We start from the raw sequence: 20,142 nt of genomic DNA on the forward strand, positions 1-20,142 counted from the left end.
ATGTGCCTAAGAGGTCTTAAAGCAGTGAAATGCCTCAGTTTGAAAAGAAGTGACAATTGGTACAGAAGAAGAGGACATGTGGAAAAGACTGGAACATAAATAGCAGGAGCCATAGGCATATGAAGTATTTTGAGACTTTCTGTCACATCTCTGTCTGTCTCTTTGTCAATACTTGCAGATCCCAGTTTAGTTGCTTTCTTAAAGTCACAACGTGGTAACAATGAAGGCCAGAAAAAAGAGTTAAAAATGGAACACAACAGACCAGAGGAGTTTGTGGAATCTCTGCCCGTGGCTCAGCATGGTGTAAGATCATCTCTTTCCATGCAGGAGTTGGGTCTGGAAGAATCTGTGAGGAAGGAAGAAAATGTGAAGGTAGAAATCACAGGTAAGAAACAAAGTGCATGTTGTTAATTTTCTGAACATAAATGTTAGGTTTGTATGGTGTTTGTGCATCAATGCGTATTGATCAATGGACTTCACAGATTAGAGAGGTGATACACTATGTAATGGAGCTGAGCTATTCAATGGGAGATCTTGCTTTGTTTTTGAAATTTGTTCTGAGGCCTCTGGATGAAAACTGTAGTTTAAACTTGACATTGCTACTCTTCTGTTCCATTGTGTGAACAGGGAAACAGGAGAGTGTAAGTACTGAGATTCAACTGCTGCTTGAATAATTTCTTTTAACTAGAACTGACTGGGGACAAGAGGGTGATGGGTAGGTAAGAGTTAGTGATTTGCTCACAGGATAGCATGGAGATGATGGTCTCACTTCAGGGAAATTGCTCATATAGAGCATGGATCTCTTAGCATGACACTGCTCCTGATGGACCCACTCTGTGATTTGTGTCTCAGAGCCCAGACAGTGATTTCCACAGGATACAGTTCTTTTCTTTGTACTGTGAATGGAGTGGGAAGTATTAAGGTGTAGAGTGTTGTTCTGCTTTTTGTGAAGAATGCTACAGAACTCTTGCCTCTTATGATAGAACTCTTTAATGCTCAATATATACCTGTATGAGGAGAAAGCTGCTTTAGCAGCAGCAACAAGAGCAACCCATACATTTTCATGGCAGGGAAAGTAAGAGTTTTCTCCTTAAGCTTCTGCTTTAATTTCCTCACTGCTTTTTTTTTTTTTTTTAGCAATTTCTTTTTCTCTGTGGTGATTTTTAGGATCCCATTCTCATTTTCTTCACACTTTTGTTCATAGTATGCTTCTCCCACAATTTCATGTCAATTTTTGGCTGTCTCCATCTCCTCTGATCCTCTCTTCTAATGCATTCTTTGTATTCCAGTAACATGCAGACTATTAAAGAAGTCTCTGAATCACCCCTGGATTTCATCTTGATGTTTGCAAGAGATAACAACCATTTACCATTTTCTTGCTGAGAAGGATGAGTCTGTGAGTGAATGTATGTACATGTGCAGGAGAAATAAAGCTAATTAACCTCTTTTTGATGAAAACACTTGACTGAACAGTCCTTTTGCTGTTTCTCCCCAAATTTTACTTTTCTACAAATCCATCTTAATCAAAATGGCTATTCTTAGTTCTTTTTTAGTTCCAAAACAATTGAGTGCACAAGCAGCACCAGATTAAGTGAAATTCTTTTATTCACCTGGGAGCAATAGAAGCATGTTGTTGAACCTGTAGTGGTGGAGTTCCATAGCGGTGCTCTTGGAAATAGCTCAGTGTTTAGAGCATTGTGTTCTGACATCTTTTGCTTCCTATAGAAGATTACACAGGAAAAAAGAGGAGTTTTCCCAAGGTATTTGAAATAACTAAGAAAATGTGAGTGGAACACAGTTATAAAACCAAGGGTAGCCTTTACAGCACCTGAGTTTATGCCTGCAGCCCATCTTGGCCAACAGGAGATGTAAAAATTAATCTGACGTTATCACTTAATGTTGGGATTTTAGCATCTGTTCATGCTCAGAAATAAACTCATCATGAATAGCCCAGCTGGGTTACACTGAATTTCCCCAGGGAGAGTATGATGACACAAAGCAATGGGATTGCTCAAAAGTCAAACCTGCCTCTCTAATGAGATAAAAGGCTACTGTTTATTAGAAACAACATGGTGAAGCCTTTATCCAGCAACTTGTAATCTTCTGAAATGGAAAAGCAGATTCTGGCACTGAGACAAGAGGGGAAACAAAGCAGAAAGTGAAGAGGTTGGGTAGTAGCCTTTAATGTAACCCAAGTCTGAAAAAGTTCAGTGCAAATGTTGCATCTGTGCTGTCAGCTTGTGTTTTTGCAAAGGGATTTCTTAGTAACAATCTGCTGATACCTTGAAATATATATCCATCTTTTTTTGTTGACAAGATCATAATATTAAGGGCTGGTAGTAACATGCGTAATCCTGTTCACAGAATGACTTAACCCTATTAATTTGATGATTAATGGAGAAAACATTTTCTTAAATTACAAACGTCAATATATTTCATTTTTCTGCTGATTTTATTTCCTCTAGTTTTGCATCTACCACCCACAAACATTCTGCTTTCATACATTTCTGATGTTTTTTCCTTCTCTTCAATTAAAATGCGTGCTGAGCCTTTGGCTGAAATTCTGTAGAACAGCTTTCTGGCTGAGCAAGATAACTCTGTGCTTGGTTCTTTGCCTGATCCAATACCACATTGATCATAAGAGTGAAGCTTCATCCTATAGAGAATGAGCACCCTTCATGAAAGTTTATCTGTTAATTAGAGCAAAGTAAAAGGTTAGGTTTCAGGCCAGTTATCAGCAGGAAAAGATCTGATGAAAGAAGAGCATCTCAGTGGGACTCACTGTTCCTTGCAAGAGAAGACCACAGCACTAGGATTAATAGCTGCAATGCAGATGAGCTCTGGGCAGCTCCAGCAGGAGAGACGATGCTGCTTTTCATGCCCTTAGACTGCCTGTTACTGTCTGTATGTGTGATTTCTTTTGAGACTTCTGAAAGACTTCTTAGCTCATCTCTTCTCATTCTGGTTTGGGATAATATCCTAGTATAAAAGCATTACCTTTCCTAGTGTTCAAATAACTTCCAGTTGCATCTCTAGTCCCTTCACTTCTGACATTCTTCCACATGCTGATCTGTCTCTTTCCTAGGGCACTTCTTATGATGTCAGGCATAAATGTCTTGTTTCTCAAATTCTTCTAATCAAAGCTCTTTATAAAGTTAAATTAGTAATTTCTTCCTTTGGTACTTGTACCTTTGACATTGTTGTTCAGCTGTCCAGTTTCCCCACCGAGCTGTCTCCCTGGCAAGCTGTGCAAATTTTCAGCTGTTTTGTTTCCCAAGCTGGTCTCCTCAAGCCTTTAGGGGCGATACTGAAGAGCACCATCATGAATGCGACAAAAGCACAAATAATAGTATTTGTGCTCTCCTCAGTGTATCTGGGCTGAAATCATACTGGCTTCCAATAATTTTCTTGGACTCTCTGCATTAATACTTCTGAATCATCTCACATCTCCCCTAACACTCCCCTCCTTGCATATTAGTTTGCTTTCTCAAAAGAAAGGCTGATATTATTTTTTCTGCACTAGTTCTGACAATTTTGCCTTATTTGTGTCCTGACTTCTGTTCAACTTCTCCTAAATTAGCTTCGTCAGTGAATTTCATTACAGTGCTGTTTACTTCCTTTTCTAGCTCTCATGAAAGATGAAAATAGCTTTAAACCTTTGATGTTTATGCATCAGACAACAGACAGTTTGAAAATGGTTTTCTTTTTATTTTATGTAATCCTATATTTGAAGCAGTCTTTAAGCCGAGTAGCTTGGCACAGGGGGATTTGTATTTTCTTCATCTCTATCTTAGAAAGTAAGACTGCCATTTCTTTCCCCCCACACAAAGATGATGATCTGCCTGTGAAGCCCAGGAAGGAATGGATTCATATGGACAATGTGGAGTTTGAGAAGCTAGAATGGATGAAAGATTTGCCCTCACCCCGGCAGAAGAAAACCAAAGAGGTTTGAAGGCAGAAACTGATATTTGCATGTTTGTGTCTGAATCATGCTTCTCAGCAGTAACAGTTTTGAAGGCTTCAAAGACTAGTCCTCTGGCTACTCAGTCTGTAAATTTTTTAAAGAATTTGGGGCCTGATATGGGGTATTTTTGACTGTCATCTTCCAGCAGTTGATGTAAAAAATGGTATTCTAAGTGATGAATGGAGTGGACAGCAATAGAAATAATAGTTTTCTCCCTCCACCCATTTGTTGTAGGGAATGCAAGCTCGATTCAGTTTAAAAGGAGAATTGATTCCTGCAGATGCTGATTTGCCAACACATCTAGGCTTGCATCATCATGGAGAAGAGGCAGAGGTAGGTATAATATAGTAGAAAGGGTACATCCATTTCTGTTTTCTGTGTTTCATTTGGTAGATTCCTTTTGTGTCAAGACTTTTTAGTGACAAAAAAGAATCTTAGAAAAATGCAGATGAGTGATTTTTCTTTAGAAACAAACTGCTAGAGACAAATTGAGTCTGCATACATTAACTGCTTTATGTCCAGAAAACTCTGTTAATGCTGTTAAGGTTCTGTGGTATTGGAAAAAGGTGCATGTACTCCTTTTCTTAAGAGGTTCTGTATTCTCCTGTCACATCAATTATGAGAATCTCTTCTGCAATTGCCACAAAGTAGCAAACAACATTGCATTGCAGTTTTATCTTCTGTTATTCAGTCTTTTACAGTTAATCTTATTTTAAGAGGCCTGTTTTTACCTATAGCTGAGGGTTGGTTTTGGTTTCTTTGTTCTGTTTCTCCCCTGCCATTTAGAGAGCTGGTTATTCTCTCCAAGAACTCTTTCATTTGTCTCGCAGCCAAGTTATACAACAGAGGACACTGGCTCTACAGGTCCTAGGTCGTATTGTTCAAAAGGTAGGTCACTTTCTATAGAAATTCTCCCCATAATTCCAATATCTGATGTATCAGGGCCCAGATTCTCTAGTACTAGTTGTTTGCTTTCTGCACTTCAATAGAGGTAAGCAAAGTCACCTACAAGGCATTCTTTTTCACTGAGGATCCTTACTGTTAGAAAACCTAGTGTTGGGATATAACAGAGATTGGGGTTTCTCTGAAGGGTTCCAGAGTGTTCTTCCAACAAGTTGTTCCAACTGTTATTTGGCAGCAGTGCTGCAGCTTCAGTTCTTTTGTTGATTTGGACACAAGTTTGGGTTTTTTGGTGTTACTTTTGTGACAAACCTATTCTTGGCATTGACCCTTTCACTCTGGTTGTCTGAGCCAGCTTCACATTGTGCATTTCCTGTAGGAGGTGAGAAAGAACCAAGCCTACTCATAGAGCAACGTGCCAATACCATAAAGCAGAATGAATACTTCTGTGCACATTTCCACCTAACTCTTGAGGGAAGTGCTAACCTTCTGCCTAATGGCATTGGAGACAGAGAAGAAATAGCAGTGTTGTTTTGAGAAGGACAATGGGGCAGAACAGAGTGAAGTCAAAAGATGGGTTCAGACTTTAGAAAGAAAATATTCTTGCATTAAAGAACTGTAGTTGTGTGCCTCTGTAGAATGACAGGAGGATAAAATAAAGGAAAAAAACCTGCACACAGTTTAGCAGCTTTACAGTAGAAAAGGGAGGAGGCAAAGATGTGGAATGTTAAGATGTACCCAGCTGAGACATCCTTAACCCTGGCTCTGTGTGACATACTTTTCAGGCCAGGGCTGGAGAGTTTGCTTCCTCCTTGAAAGGCAGCGTTCTGCGTCTGCTGCTTGATGCTGGGTTTCTCTTCTTGCTGCGCTTCTCTCTGGATGATGCAGTGGATAATGTCATGGCAGCATCTGTTGGTGCTCTCCGGGCTCTACTGGTGTCCCTCGATGATGAGGTAAGACAATCAATAAGTGCTTGGGTTTGATTTCAAACTGAGCTGTTCACAGGAATCAGAATGAGAAGACATGGTAAGTAGCTTGAACAAAGGCTTACTGGACAGGTTTAGCTTAATGGTGAAGAGAATATCATTCCTGTGCTTTGGGACAGACACTGGAGTATGTTATCCCAGTCTGAGAGATTCAGGTATCTGTTTTTCCACCTGTTTGAATTAGCTCTGCCCCATGATTAAATTCCATGTGGGCTGCTGAGCTGTTTCTCTTTCTTTTGATATCTTTGCCATGTAGATCAGGCCACTACTAATGTATGTGTAGAATTTAGTTTTTTTAATATGGCCTCTTATGTTGTTTTCTTATTTTATAGTTTTCCTGCTTCTTAACAGATGCTTTCCTTTATGCCTCATAATAATACCATTTTCTTTTTCTCTCATTGTCCATTTTCTGCAGTTCTCATGTGGTTTTGTTCCCATGTTCTTTTGTAACACTGATACATACCTAATTTTGCCTTCTCATATGTTTATTTTCTTCTTGATGCTTTTTTACCTGGTAGAAGGTTGAGACTTCTTTTAGGTGTTCAGAGCTAGTAAAGACCCTCCAGTAACAAGATTAAAATGTATTCCTGATTGGACAGAAGCAGTCTGTTATAGGCAAAGCATGCTGTGGGCTCTGTTGCAAGTTCCTTTCTTGAGAGCTGCTCCTATGTCTGACTGCAGAGGGGCTGGTGACAGACAAGAGTGGGTAGAAGCTCCCTGCAATTTTACCAGGCCTGTAGGGCTATCCCTAGTGGGAGGCAATAGAAATGAAGATAGCTTTCTCCACATGTTGCTCCTTTTCTAAGCTATGAGCCTAATGGAGTTCTGCTAGATGAGTCCTGCCCACCCATGGTAGGTAATTAGTGCTATAAATCAGCTTCTTATTGTGTTTTTCTTTCTTCTGATACTGCTCTGATTTATAATGTCTGCAGTGCTCTGATTTTCAGATCAAAGCCTGTGGCGTGATGTCTTGTGTAAGCCGGAAATGCTAACTGTTGGTGCCAGAAGCAGCACTGTGGGTGCTCTGTCAGTATGTTTTCTAACTTGGAGAGTCCTTCCTAGAGTCTTGTGTTGCTGAATTTTAAAAGGTCTCTGAGAAAGGAGCAGAGCTGAAAGTCTGGCATTCTGCTCCAGGATTCGTAAGACAAGTAGGATTTATCTGCACTATAAACACAGAAGATCAACACACATAAAAATTAGTCTGAAGGTTTTGTTCATCCACCAATGGCCCTAAGAAGGAGGCCGTTTTTCTTATGCTTTTTCTTCTCTCAGTGGAAGGAAGACAATAGTCCCAAACTGTATTCCAAATGGACTCATAGCTTCATCCCCTAAAGTCAGGCCTCTTCTGACCATGTCATTCACTCACAATCTTTAGTTAATCTTGCTTTTCTTTCTTTTTTTTCAATGTCTGATAATAACTTGTGCTTCCTTGTTACTTGGCAGTTGAAGTCTATCACTTCTTTTCTGACTAATATGGTAGTTATTTCTGATTATGGGTTCAGGAAGTGGAAATTTAAAGCAGTTAATTAAACAGTGCAAGTACTTGATTTGGCTATCTGTTATATTCTAAAACATTTTGGAGGAAGCAAGTCTGTTATGGAAACAATCCCCTCTCTGAAGAGTTGGAAACTCTCTTGTTGTACTATTGCTGTAGAACTTGAGAGGACCTGTCATTAGCTGTGAACAAAAAAAAGGGGGTTTTCTATTTGCTGAAGCTTGAGGTGTTCAAAGAAAAGCCAAACACATGTGAACAAATACACTTGGTAGTCTTTATTTTATCATAACAATTTTTACATGATCTTTCTGTGTTATTTGTGACCTAAGTTCCACACAGGTGCAGAAATGGCAATAGAGCCAATAAATGTTAAATTTCATTTGAACTTCTAGAGCCTTGGTGGTTTGATCATTTATTTATTTATTTAGTATCCTAAATGTGTTCCAGTTAAGCTAAATTTCTGTTACCTGTGTAATGAATTTAATTCATGTCACAGTAATTACTTTTCATGGTTTCCCAAGTGTGTGTGTATGAGGTTAAAATCACTTCCCCGAAAAAGCATTGCTTTCTACTTGTATATGTTTAGAATATCCTTTATTATGTTCCTGTTTTCCTGGGCTTAGGTAGGAATCAATAAAGCATTCCATAATGAAAAGCATCTTTGAAAATTTTTTGTCTTTCATGATTTCTTCGGGAGAATTTTTTTATATGCTTTTACTCTCCTTATAGAAATATCTTGATTGGACTTTCTCGTGGTACCAAGGGATGGCTACATTCCCCTTTGTCCCCAACAGTGAGGAGGAAGAAGAGGAGGAAGAGGAAGAATTAAATGGAACAGAGAAATCTCAAGATAAAAAATTAAAGGATGAAAACAAGCCAGATCCAGATGTGGCCCGATATGATGTTGTAAAGGTAAGCACAGTGTTAGACCTGAAATCTTTTTAGGAAAATAGCACACACAGCACTGTGCTGAGCCTATTGAAACATCTACCTTCCTGTGCATCCTGGACAAGAACATTCTGAACAAGAATTGGAACTCTTCCCTGGCTGTTGGTTGTTATGTTTCTGTCATGTATTACCAGGAGGATGATTTTATTGATCTCTAAAAATGTTGAGACTTGACTTGTGTGATTTCAGTATCTTTAATATCTCTTAACTTCCTCAAGGAAAATTGACAACAAGCACACCGATGACCTTGTAAGACTTTGCTGAAAGGCTGGATACAGACGTGACTTTCAAGCTCACTTACTTGAGCTAAAAGTGAAGAGGTTTCAACCGTTATTAAAATGTTTTTTGTAAAGTTGAACAAGAATATTACAGCTAGATAGTGCAGAACTAGTAGATTCGTACAATGATATTCTTTTTCTATTTGACATTAGGTGGTTACTTACCATTTCCCCAAATTTCATTCCTCATATTTGTGTTTCTCATTGTCATGGTTTGAGAGCCCCAAAAATCTAATTCCCTATCTTCAAACCCCCCTCCCAATCTCAACTCAATGTGAGAAGGTTTTTTCCAGACAACCACACGAGACTTAAAATGGGGGAAAGGGAATATATTACAATGACTGTACACATAAATATAATACATTACACACACGATCTCAACTATCTCTACTATGATAAATCAGTATTTACAATGGATCAGATCTCTTCTCCCTTCCAAATAAAAGTCTAGGAGGGAAGAAGGAAAGATCCCTTCTTCAGAGCAGCAATGTCTCTAAGGCAGCAGGTTTATCTGTTTCGCTCTTCTTCTCATGCAACAGCTGGATCTCTGCCAGCACACACGAGGGGTATCCAAGCCCCTCGGCCACCCATCTTCAAATGAGGGTCTTCCTCCGTGGGCTGCGTAGCAGGGACAGCACTCGCTTCACCACGGTCATATCACGAAGTACAGGGGCATCTTCATGAAAGTCCCTTACTCAGGAGTTTCACCCCTGAGTCAGAACATCTTGGGCAGCTTTCAGTTGAAAACCTTTGCCTCAAGAGTTCTACCAGAGCTCCTGTGCTCTCTCTCAGGCTGCTAGGCTTGGCAGCAGTGGCGAGGGGGGGTAAGCCAAGGTCACCCCCCTCTGCATTCCTTCTCCGTCCCAGTCTAGCTTTCCAGGATGCTTTGAGCTTTTCAGTTCTTCTCTCTCTGGTGCTGCATGTTGCATTTTAGGACTTCCATCCAGTAGGAGTCCACCACCCCAACTTAAGAGGGGTCTCAAAAGGGTTTTGGGGGGTCTGGTTCAGTTCTTACCCCCAAAACTCTGTGTAGAGTTTAGTCCTGCTCTCTCTCTCTCTTCATTAGACATCTCTGTGTCTTCTTGGCTGCATACTGTGGCTTTCTTATCTTTTGGCTCTTAGCCACAGTCTCTGGATGCTGCTTCTGCTGCTGCTCTGTCTCTGATCACTCACAGTGGAGAAAACTTTTTTAGCTTTGAGCCACAGGTACTTAGCCCAGCATTATGTTGTTCCAAGTCCCTGCAGCTCCCCCCAGCCAGGGGCTGGGGGGCCCCAGAGGCCCCAAGGGGCTCCAAACCCCTTTCCTCGTGGCCTCAGAACATGGCTACCACTTCTGCCACCAAACTACAACTACACTTCTCTTCGGTTTGCTTGTGGTATGTTTATATTTTGCAAAAGCACTCATTGGTTAAAACTTCAAAACTTCCAGAGTCACCACCCCCTGGGGTTTTACCTTTTTATAACTGCAGGGGGAAAACTGTTTCCCCCTACTACACTCGTATTAGGAGTTTTACAGCATTTGTAAGGAATCCCTCCCACATTTGAAGCCTAATCCCATATTTTTGATACAAGATCTAAAAATTTTTGTTATCTCAAATTCAGTCTTGGTCGAGCTGATGCAACTCTCTTTCCTGCTGCAGTCATTAAAACCTGTGATCACATCAGTTAGTCCTTTTGCTTGAGCACTTGGTTTAAAAGCATCACTGGGTGAATGAATTACTGTACTTGGGCATCTGCTGTTGTTTAGAAGCTTTATGATTTCGGATGTGTTCTACTTGTTGGTGACACTGTTTAAAAAACTTAACAAAAGAGTTTTAGGTAGAATTGAGACCAGTTTGTGATTCTGGAAACAGTTACATGGTTCAGCATAATGGATTTTAACTTGTTCCAAGTGAGCTGAACTCAGAAGGTATTTGGGATAAAATTCCCCACAACAATTCATTGTTGTAAAATTGATTTCACACCTACATATTGGCTGTTACAACCCAATTATTCCACACAGTTCGGAAAGGAGTATTTAAACTAGGTGCTGAACTTGGTCAGGCCTAGAACTGCAACTTGCTTGCTGCAACTTTTAAAAAGTAACGGTACTAGAAATTAGGGATGTTATGGATTTGCCTTTTTGCATAACCAGGAATGCAAAGCACTGTTAAGTAAACTGAAGATTTGTTTCCTGGCACTGCCACTGGTCATGGTCTTCTACTCAGTGAACCATAAATAAAAAATCACATAATCTCTATACATCTCTTTTTCTACTGCAAAATAGGAATTCGTGTCTGTTCTCTGTCTCTGTCAACTTTCTCTGACATGGCAGGTACTATCAGACAAAGTGCTGCACTAGGTGGATGTGGTGAAAATGATTCAAGGAGCATGAGAACTCTTTTCAGCAACAATAGGTTTTAATAGTCCTCTATAGGGAAGATTATTTTCCTATTCCCTGTCACTTGCGTTTTATATTCTGGAAAACACAAATACCCAAACCCCACCAATGGTCTGATTCAGAACAGAAGTTCAGTTGTTCCTGCTCTCTTGAGGTAACGCTTGCCAGTGTACTTGAAAATCCCCAGAACCTTATTTCTTTGTTTCCCCACTGCTAATTTTAAAACCATCTCTGCAGAAGATGTAATTGAATCTGCTTATGTCTTCCAGCAACTGAAGTGCAGAGAGAAATCAGTTAGAGTATAATGGATTTATTTTTTTTTAATACCCTTCAGGGACTTTTAAAGACACGGATCCAGCACCGGCTGAGGTACATCCTGGAGGTGGTGCGACCTGTTCCAATGGTAGTCCTGGATATACTGCACATCCTCACCCACATAGCAAGGCACTCCTCTGAAGCATGTAGCCAGGTAAATCTCCCATTGTACAGGAGCTTGGGAATGATAGAGAAGGGTTTGAAAAAGGAAGGAAGAAGCAGGCAAAGTTATGGCAAGGATGTTAGACAACTTGTCTGTTTTGCATGTGTTCTGCTTGCCTACATAACTGCTTACCTACCTTTGGTTATTTGTGCTGCCTGCTGTTTCTCTGCAGCTGCTTGACTGTCCCCGGTTGATTGAGACCATTGTCAGGGAATTTCTTCCTACTCAGTGGGATCCCCAAGTGGCCGAACCAGGATTTTTACTTACCAGTCTCCATGGAGTTGCTTGTGCCAGTGCTATGAAGTTCATCAGAGTGTTGGCATCTGGAGGCCGAAATGCAACAGCCAGGCTGGTGAGTGGTTCTCGGAAGAGCTTTTGTGATTGTAAAGGCCTTTGCTCTCTATGCCTTACTTTCAAAGTAAAGAGAGAAGTTTATTTAGAGGTGACTCTGAGCTGAAGCTGAAATAATAATTGTGAAGAAAGTGCATCAGTGTGTTTTGAAAGATTTGTCAACGGTGTGATAATAATGGTGATTTTGCTGTGTACCAGCAGAAGAGCTTCAAGCTTTTCTCTGCTTTTTTATGTAGTGAAGTTATGCAAAATCATGGAACACAGTATGGTGATGCTGACCAGTAGCAAATGTTTAGAGCACACATTGGTGTGTGATGCTCTGTACTCTCCCATGTTCCAGTGATAGGTAACATAGGACTGTATAAGCCAGAGACTTAATCACTGTCCCTGTGTTTTACAACCCTGGTTGAATTTTTCTGCCATTAATTTGTCTTAATAACTCTGAGATCATTTATCAGTATTTTCAACTCCTCTGAACAGGTTCTGGAGAGGTTTTCCACTTCAGAGATAATTGCATTCACTCATATAGGTTGTCATGCTCGTGCTATAAATGCATAAAATCTACCAAGAGTAGCACCCACTACAGTGCAAAGAACACTTCTTTCGGTTTTTGGTTCAGTTTTGTTAACACCATCTAACAAATTGTTAGCCAGGAAATTGCTAATATCAACAGAAGAACATCAGTCTGTGCTGTAAAATATGGAGAATAATGTGCTGCTGATGGATAGTGCCATATTTAAAGGCTGTAAGTTGTGATAGGAACATATTAGAGTAAAATTCAGATAGTTTTCCACTTCGGGCTTTGTGTACTCCAGTCGTTTCAAGGCACACAAAAACTGCTTACAGGGTTCCTGACACTCAGGCTTTGGTTCTGTTGCACTCTTCTATGGTTTTTTACATGTGCTTAAACATGGGAATGGAAGATAATACAAACTAAACCTTCAATGTAGGAATTTATTTTAGCTAACAACAAAGTTCTTCCATCTTCCTCCTGGAAGTAAAATTGACTTTATCCTCTGCTCTGTAGGAGGGGTGTCAGAATTCATAGTCTGACTCATCAGGTCTTTTGCTTTCTTGTTGGTGTGCATTGATTGCCCTACAAGATGTCTCTAAAGCATTTGAGTTTTAAATCATTTGTATGTCCTTGTGCTGTGAAAAAGATATTGTTACCTCATTTGTTTAGACAGAGCACACACAAGCTTTTGTATGTGTGGGAGGAGGAAAGAGAAGCTCTTTTTTGTGGTTAAGTAAAAATACCCAATTGTAGGGGAGGATAAAAATTATTTCTAGAGAACTGCAAATGAGTCATGTCATGCTTAATTCAATACTAAAATAAGCTCAGAACATTTCCAAGGCATCAACATTCTATAACTTTTTGAAAGTAATAGGCAGGAGGTACACTCTTCTTTTAAAATAAACACAGAATCATAGAAAGATTTAGAACCTCTGAATGGCATTTAGTGTGACCTCCCAAAAAGAACGTCTGCATCAGTTCAGTACTTTTGTATACAGTATTTTTCATAAGGTATATTTTTACATGTAATATCGACTAACGGAGTTCTATTTAAGACTATTTAAAGAAGGATAGTTACGTATTTTTTTAAAAATCAGTTTAATGCTGCAGAAAGCATCCAAAACAAGAGTGTGCATGGGCTAGATAAACCTCCATCAGAAATGATTTTAGGTGTAGTTGATTTGTGTTAGGAATGGTTTAGGTACCCCTAGGCATCCCTTCCAGGAATACTTCTCTGTTAATAACCATTGACAATTTACTAATCCTTTGTACTATGCTCCTTAAGATTACACAAAATAAAGACAGATTTGAAGAGAGGAGTTTAGAGTGGGCTGAATTGAAATCTTCATCTCTTTTTGTGTGTCAGAATAATGAGGTAATGATGCATGCAACTGATGTACCTTGTCACTTTATCTTTTTTCTTGCTTGTTCTTTTTTGTTAATTTGTTTTACAGCTTAACAAATTTGAAATGAAAAGTCGGTTAAGTCGATTTATAGCTGAAGACCCTCTGGATCTGCTTCTGCCAAGGGAAGAAGCCATAAGGCTAAGCACGGAAGCCTTGCGGTTTTGGGCTGTGGCTGCTGGTTACGGACAGGCCTGTGATCTCTACAGGTACAGCCCAAAGCTGGAGAAATGGGGGTGGAGGGCAGAATGGAGAAAATGGACATCCTGTTCCAGAGGGGCAAATAGAGGGTTCTCTAGGCTCAGTCTCTGTTTCCTTCAGAGTGTCTCATCTCACTTTCTCTGGCCTCCTGCAGTAAAACTCACAGTTTCTAAGGGTATTTGTGATGAGTATTGTCCTTTTCTGGTTGGTTTAAGCACTGGTACTTTGTTGTTTCTCTTCTATGCTATGGGAGACCACTGTAACTTTTTAGGGCTGCATCCTTTTCCCCTTGAAGGCATGAATAATCTATGCTTGTGTGACATCAAGACACACACTTTGCAGCACACCTAGGATTGAATCTGATTGATCTAAGGCAGTCTGTGGCAGCAGTCATCAGCACGCATGCTGAGTGAAACAGACTCATGCAGTCAAACTGCACAATGCATTGACTTCAGTTCAGTACAAGTTCTTGTGCTTGACTGCCAAGGTCTGCACTGGGATGGGTCTGACCTAGCTCAAGTGTTGAATCTTCTTTCTGTAACTGCACTGAATTGGAAGCAGAGATATGGCCTTGGAGTTGGAAGCAAAGAGGTGGCTGTGGGGTTGCTCTGAAGAGGAGTAAAAGGAAGGTCAGTACTGAGTTTCAGAAGGAAGATTGTCATCCACAGCAGCATTTTGTGTTCTCTAGCACAATCAGGTATATTAGTTAAAAAGAGTAAAAACTGTATATAGTATTTTAGCATTGTAAATAATGTTGACGAAAGAAACAGCGGAAGATTCCTTAAAGCTGTAAGATTATAACTGTGGATACTGTGGATGAGAACTTGAGAACTATTCCCTTGCAAGAATAGTTTTTCCAAGAGATAGTCAGAGTGCTTAGAGACAGAGTATTAGGTAGGTCCCATTCACATGAACTTGGAATGGCAATATTCTTCCTTTGTCATCTTTTTTCCATGTCTGCTTATTTTCATTATTGTGGTGGCGGTGATGATTCTCATAATGTCATTTTAGCAATCTTTATAAATATGTGATGGGAGAGTGTAAAAGAGATAGAGCCAGGTTCTTCCAGTGGTATGAAGTGAAAGTACAAGAAGCAATGGGCACAAATGAAAATACAGGAAACTTCACTGAAGTGTAAGAAAAATTTTTTTACTATAAAGGCAATCAAACACTGGAACATGTTGCAGAGCAAGATCGTGAACTCTCCATCCTTGAAAATATTCAAAATCCAACTGGACATATCCCTGGGCAATCTTGGTCTAGCTGACCTCACTTGAACAGGGAGTTGAAGTACAGATGATCTCCAGAGACCCTTTGTAACCTCATCTGTTCTATGATTCATACTACAGTGATCTCTACCCTGTGCTGGTGAGGATACTGCAGTCCCTGCCCGAGTTGCTCAACACTTGCTCTGGTAGGAGCCCTATGGTTGAGCTGTCTGTCCAGCGAGCTGCGGCAGTAGTTACTCTGTTGATACATGTGACACAGACAGCAGGCTACACGGCAGAGCTGCAGGCCAAGCTGAGCAGGTAGGCTCTCTCTGCCAGTTCTGTGCATCTGAGTAGTTGGCATCCTGTCTTCCCTTTCTTTGGTTTGGAGACCCGGCTATCACCTTTTTCCCCCTTTCATTTGCAATGGTTTCCTGTCCCACCATATCCTTGCGTGGTGGGGTCCTCTTGTATTCCCTCTGACACGAGGTCAGAAGCAGTATCTAGTCTGATAGCTGTATGCCTGCTGACCTGGTAAGAGACAGGAGTCAAAATCTGTATTCAGCTATGGGGCAGATGGGCAGTGTTAGCCAAATGCCCTGCTGAAAGGAGCTAGAAGGCTCCTTTGACCTTCCTTTTGGGGTAAAGAAAATAACCTCCCTGAGATTTGGAGGAAAGAACCTCTCTGCGGAGACCAAGAGGGGTCAGGATTAAGAGGTGGTTGGTTTTGATAGACATCAAAGCAGCAGGATTTGCTGAAGACACAGGTACTTTTTCTGGTGGAAAGGAAGAAACTCTTCAACTAAAGCTGAGTACTGAGATAGCGTGTCTGGTAAAGCTAGAGCACAGCTCAGGGGCATAGAAGTACAGGAGAAGAAACTTCAGCTTTTATGAGTAGATCCTGCATTTTTCCTTTCTGCCTAAATTGATTTGATCTGGTCTTTGGGAATATGCAAAGGCTTTTTTCCCCCCAATCGCTGTTGTTGGATATGGCCTTCCAAGCTACGTGGAATTGGTAATCCTTCTGTTAAAACTGATGACAGTTGTTTCTGAGATGTATTTGCTATCCTGTGTCATTCTTCCATTGTGTTTCAGTAATAGCTCAGAAGATAGTGTACAGATTCCACCTCCTCCAGTAGCATGGAATCAAGTGTCAGGCTTACAGCCCTTCCTTGAGACAAGTCTGAAAAAAATACTTCAAGAGATATCCCATACAGAAACTTGGCAAACTCTACAGCCTCTGACCACAGCTTGTGTGATCTACTTGGGAGTTTATTACAGTGCTTGCAGCCAACAGGTAAGACCTGAAGATACAGGTTGTCTTCACATCTCACCAGCATCAGCTTGTGTGTTACCTAAAATACCTGAACTTAAAGGCAGTACTGAAAAAGACAGAACTGTCTCTCTAGCTGAGAACTAGATTTTGTTTACCACAGCTTATATCTAGACTGTGTGACATTCAGGGGCACATAAGTCTGCTAATCCTATACATTAGGAGTGCCAAATATCCTTTCTTCTGTTGAGATCAGAGTCTCAATCAAGGTATGTGGTAGTGCAGTGATTATTCTGATTTAATGTGGAGATCCAAAGTGTGAAGCAAATATGACCTAATTTAGCGTGGCAGTCCTTTCTTCTGGTGGGATAAATTAAGCCATGCATTTTTGCATTTGCTTTAGTGTAAGAGTTTACATGTGGACACCTACCTGCACTCATCTGGTTGGAAGATTGAACATTAGGGTCATACCATATGAACTTTGGATAGGAAACAATAAAAATAAATTTATTTGTTGCCCCATTGACATTCAAGGTCAAATTCTGTACAGTTACAGCTGTAGTATGTGACCATCTTTTAAAGTGAATTTTCTGAAGGTGACACATCAGTGTGACGCTGTCGAAGAATAATGTCTTGTGCTTTACCTACCCTAAAGATTCATGATCTAAAAATAAATACAATTTTCCTCTCTGCTGCCCAACTGACGTGCCTGAGTTCTAACCTGGGAGAGCTTCCTTCAAGGTGCGGGGGTAATTTAGTGGCTGTAGTTATTCACACTTGTGCAAATCCTCTGAAACTTGACAAAAGCAACTGAGTTTATTAGTTGTGGTTGGGGTAGAAACTGCCTGTATCTCTCAAAGATGTCTTCAGTGCCCCAAAGGTTGGCAGTACCCTTCACATGCTATCATTATGTCCTGGCATTAGAGAACCAGGACAACCAAGAGGTTAATACTCCTTTTTAACCTTTACAGATACCCAAGAGAGTGGCTGACAGAACAATTTCTTAAGTCCTTGAACTGTAATGTACTGGGTTTTTTAATTTTCACATAAAAGGAAGTTTAATCATCTACCTGTGGTTAGTTGATTAAAAAATAAAGTTGCATGTGGCACCTTTGAATAGATTAGTGCAAAAAAAAAATCAACTTGTATAGTAACCAGATTAGTGTGTACTGGGACCTTCTTGGAATATTTTTGTTAAACTACTAAGAACTAAGGTTAACATCTTCACAGAGGTTTTACTGATTTCTGAAGGGGAATTTCACCTGAGGGAAAATTGGATTTTATGTAATGGAAATGAGTATTTCTGTATCACAAAGCAGCATTCTAATGAAGGAAAAGAGCATTAAAATTTGCCTGTGTGTTCCTTCAACCTGGAATATTGCTTACTAGGGTCAGAAGAATTTCGATGGTTTTCTAAAAGCCACAGTTCATCCTCTGTGCAGTGTTTATCCACAGTTGTGCTTTGATGGGTAGGTCAATCATGCTTTTTGCGGTTGATTGGTTGTTTTAATTTTTTTTTTGGAGACCCTTGTGTGCCACTCTAATTTCTCAAGGTAGTTCTGATTACCTTTGTGTGATCTTCAATTTAAATAGAAAGATGTAGATGGTATGAGGAGGGGGCTTTAGCCAAGTTTTCTTTTAGGAAATCTTGATCCCATGGATCCCATACCTTGCTTTCAGTCAATTAAGAATCTCTGAGATGCATTTTAATACTTGAGTGTGAGAACAGCTTGAGGTGCCAGCTCTCAGCTTCCACACTATGAGCAGTGAGGCCAGCTCTAAGCTAGAGCAGTACCACTCTGTAGGTGATGTGGTCTGGCCAAAAAAGAATAAACACAGAGAAAGCAATTAAACAAATCTATCTTTTTGTCCTCACTGGGAGACACTCATCATTCACCATCTTTTCCTGTGTTTCTCCATGTCTTCTGCAGCCATCAGTCAATCCAATTGACTGCTTAGAGGAACTGGAACGTTTGACATCTCAGGTGCTGCAGCCCCTTCTCAGCCAACCAGCCATACAGAGCATGTGGGACTTGCTCAGGTAAAACCATTTCACTGCTAAGATCCTGTTGCCAGAAGCTAAGGGAGCCTCATTTCTACACTGTACTGTGTGACAATTCTCCCCCCTCCCATTTCTTTTCCCTGTACCTATGTGCCCCAGAAGTGTGAATTAGAGCGCAGCAGGGCTCTACACACTGCTGTCTTCTTTCCCCTCACAGAAAAAGCATGATGGCCACGGAAGTTCTTCAGTTCCTCCTTTTCTACCTCAGAGATGCTGCTGCATCTCTGTTTTACCATGTAGCTGTGTTTTTCATATCCATTTCAGATTATTTTAGTCACTCTTGGCTTTGATTCTGCTTTGGTTTCACTGCTTTTTTAAAAAAAAAACTAACATTAGTTGAGTCCCTCTTATGTGAGGAGGGGGGTGTGTATGTGCATGTACCATTCATGTGCTCTGTGTGATGCTGTATATATAAAATATTTTTACTAGATTCACATCTTCAAGCTCCTGCAGAGCTTCACTAAGGCTTTGAAAACCCCTGTGGAAAAGTGAAAAGCCACATACCGGGATAACATAAGCTCTGATTCTGGGAACAGTTAAACACTGCAGATATTCTGTCTTTCTGCTGTAGAGGGAGCCTCCTTACTAGGCTGTGATCAATCCTCTGGACAGGAGAGTGGGAACCTAAAAGGCCTGGTAATCAGGGAGAAATCCGTCTGCTTCTGAGAACATCTGCTATAAGGGACACTTGAAATTTTTGGGTTTAAGTGGTATTTGAACGGTCACCAAACAGTTTGGCCCATGTTCTTTCATGACTGGAACCGATGTCTGAAGCTCTTGACACCAAAGCTTCCAACATGAGCACTTGTTAGACCCTTTTCTGCCTGTCCTTGGGGTCTGAAAACAGTGGGTTAGGTCAGACTATAAAAACCCATCAGCAAGAATTCTCCTACGCTGTTCTTAACATTGGCTGGTGAAAATGAAGAGTAAGTGAATCTCTGCCTGAATATTTTTACAATTTTGTCTAAACTTTCTGGGCAGATTAGGGCCAGGAGTTCAAGGTACTCCATGAGCTCCAGATGCGTTCATGCATCTCCTACATGTAATGCCAGTGGTAGAAAAAGCCATGCATTTAAGCAAACCGTTTTCTGTCACAGAGTAACAATATGGATCTTTGACAGGGTTTCTCCTATTGCCCCATTACCACTGAGCAACACGCTTATGGTCGCTCTTCCTTGTGGCTGTCTTGCCTGTACAGACATGGCTTATCCAGTGTGGGGCCCACAAGCACTGCTGGTACGAAAAGTTCTAGTTTTACCTGCAGAGAACACATGCACCCCAAGAGTGGTTTGCATAGTCATGTTTATGTACCTTAAAGCTAGTTTTCTTCTGAAAAGATTCTAAAAATATGCATTTCATGAGCACATAAAGGGCAGCATTTTTGCCATGTCAATTTTAGTTATAATCAGGCTTTTTGGCTTTGCCTACAAGTTTATTACTGTAATGTCTTGAGTGGGTGGGCAGCTTTATTAGCCTGGTTTGCATATGTATGTGGGGAAATGTGTGGGGGTTTTTTCAATCAAAGGTCTGGTGTTTCCAAATGCTTGACATCAGAGATGCGTCACTGCATCAGTATTTCTGCTTGTTGTGACCAATTTAGCTGAAGATAAGAATTCGTGATAGCTCACTGGCATTAGCTTGTATGGCAGTAGTGCTTACTGGACTAACCATGATACTAGTTCTTTTCTTGCACAGTCTTCA

The 20,142-nt window shown here is 40.5% G+C and overlaps 1 protein-coding gene across 8 annotated transcripts in view; it reads left to right on the plus strand.

The window, feature by feature from the left end:
- The window catches only part of RPAP1 (RNA polymerase II associated protein 1), a 40,964-nt gene that overhangs the window by 11,664 nt on the left and 9,158 nt on the right, over positions 1 to 20,142 (plus strand). For all 8 annotated transcript variants that reach the window (XR_007905157.1, XM_051791358.1, XM_051791355.1 and 5 more), the window contains 12 exons: positions 179 to 385; positions 3,831 to 3,946; positions 4,199 to 4,297; positions 4,751 to 4,852; positions 5,650 to 5,817; positions 8,075 to 8,257; positions 11,286 to 11,420; positions 11,602 to 11,781; positions 13,749 to 13,906; positions 15,248 to 15,427; positions 16,202 to 16,403; positions 18,311 to 18,420. Coding sequence is in view for 7 of the 8 variants with exons in the window: in XM_051791358.1 (XP_051647318.1) it covers positions 179 to 385; positions 3,831 to 3,946; positions 4,199 to 4,297; positions 4,751 to 4,852; positions 5,650 to 5,817; positions 8,075 to 8,257; positions 11,286 to 11,420; positions 11,602 to 11,781; positions 13,749 to 13,906; positions 15,248 to 15,427; positions 16,202 to 16,403; positions 18,311 to 18,420 (1,840 nt within the window). In the remaining variant the exon portion in view is untranslated. The remainder of the gene's footprint in view (positions 1 to 178; positions 386 to 3,830; positions 3,947 to 4,198; positions 4,298 to 4,750; positions 4,853 to 5,649; positions 5,818 to 8,074; positions 8,258 to 11,285; positions 11,421 to 11,601; positions 11,782 to 13,748; positions 13,907 to 15,247; positions 15,428 to 16,201; positions 16,404 to 18,310; positions 18,421 to 20,142) is intronic.

This window comes from Manacus candei, unplaced genomic scaffold (assembly GCF_025592945.1).
Source record: "Manacus candei isolate 608988 ecotype Guabito, Panama unplaced genomic scaffold, ASM2559294v1 h1tg000033l, whole genome shotgun sequence".
NCBI classification, from domain to species: domain Eukaryota; kingdom Metazoa; phylum Chordata; class Aves; order Passeriformes; family Pipridae; genus Manacus; species Manacus candei.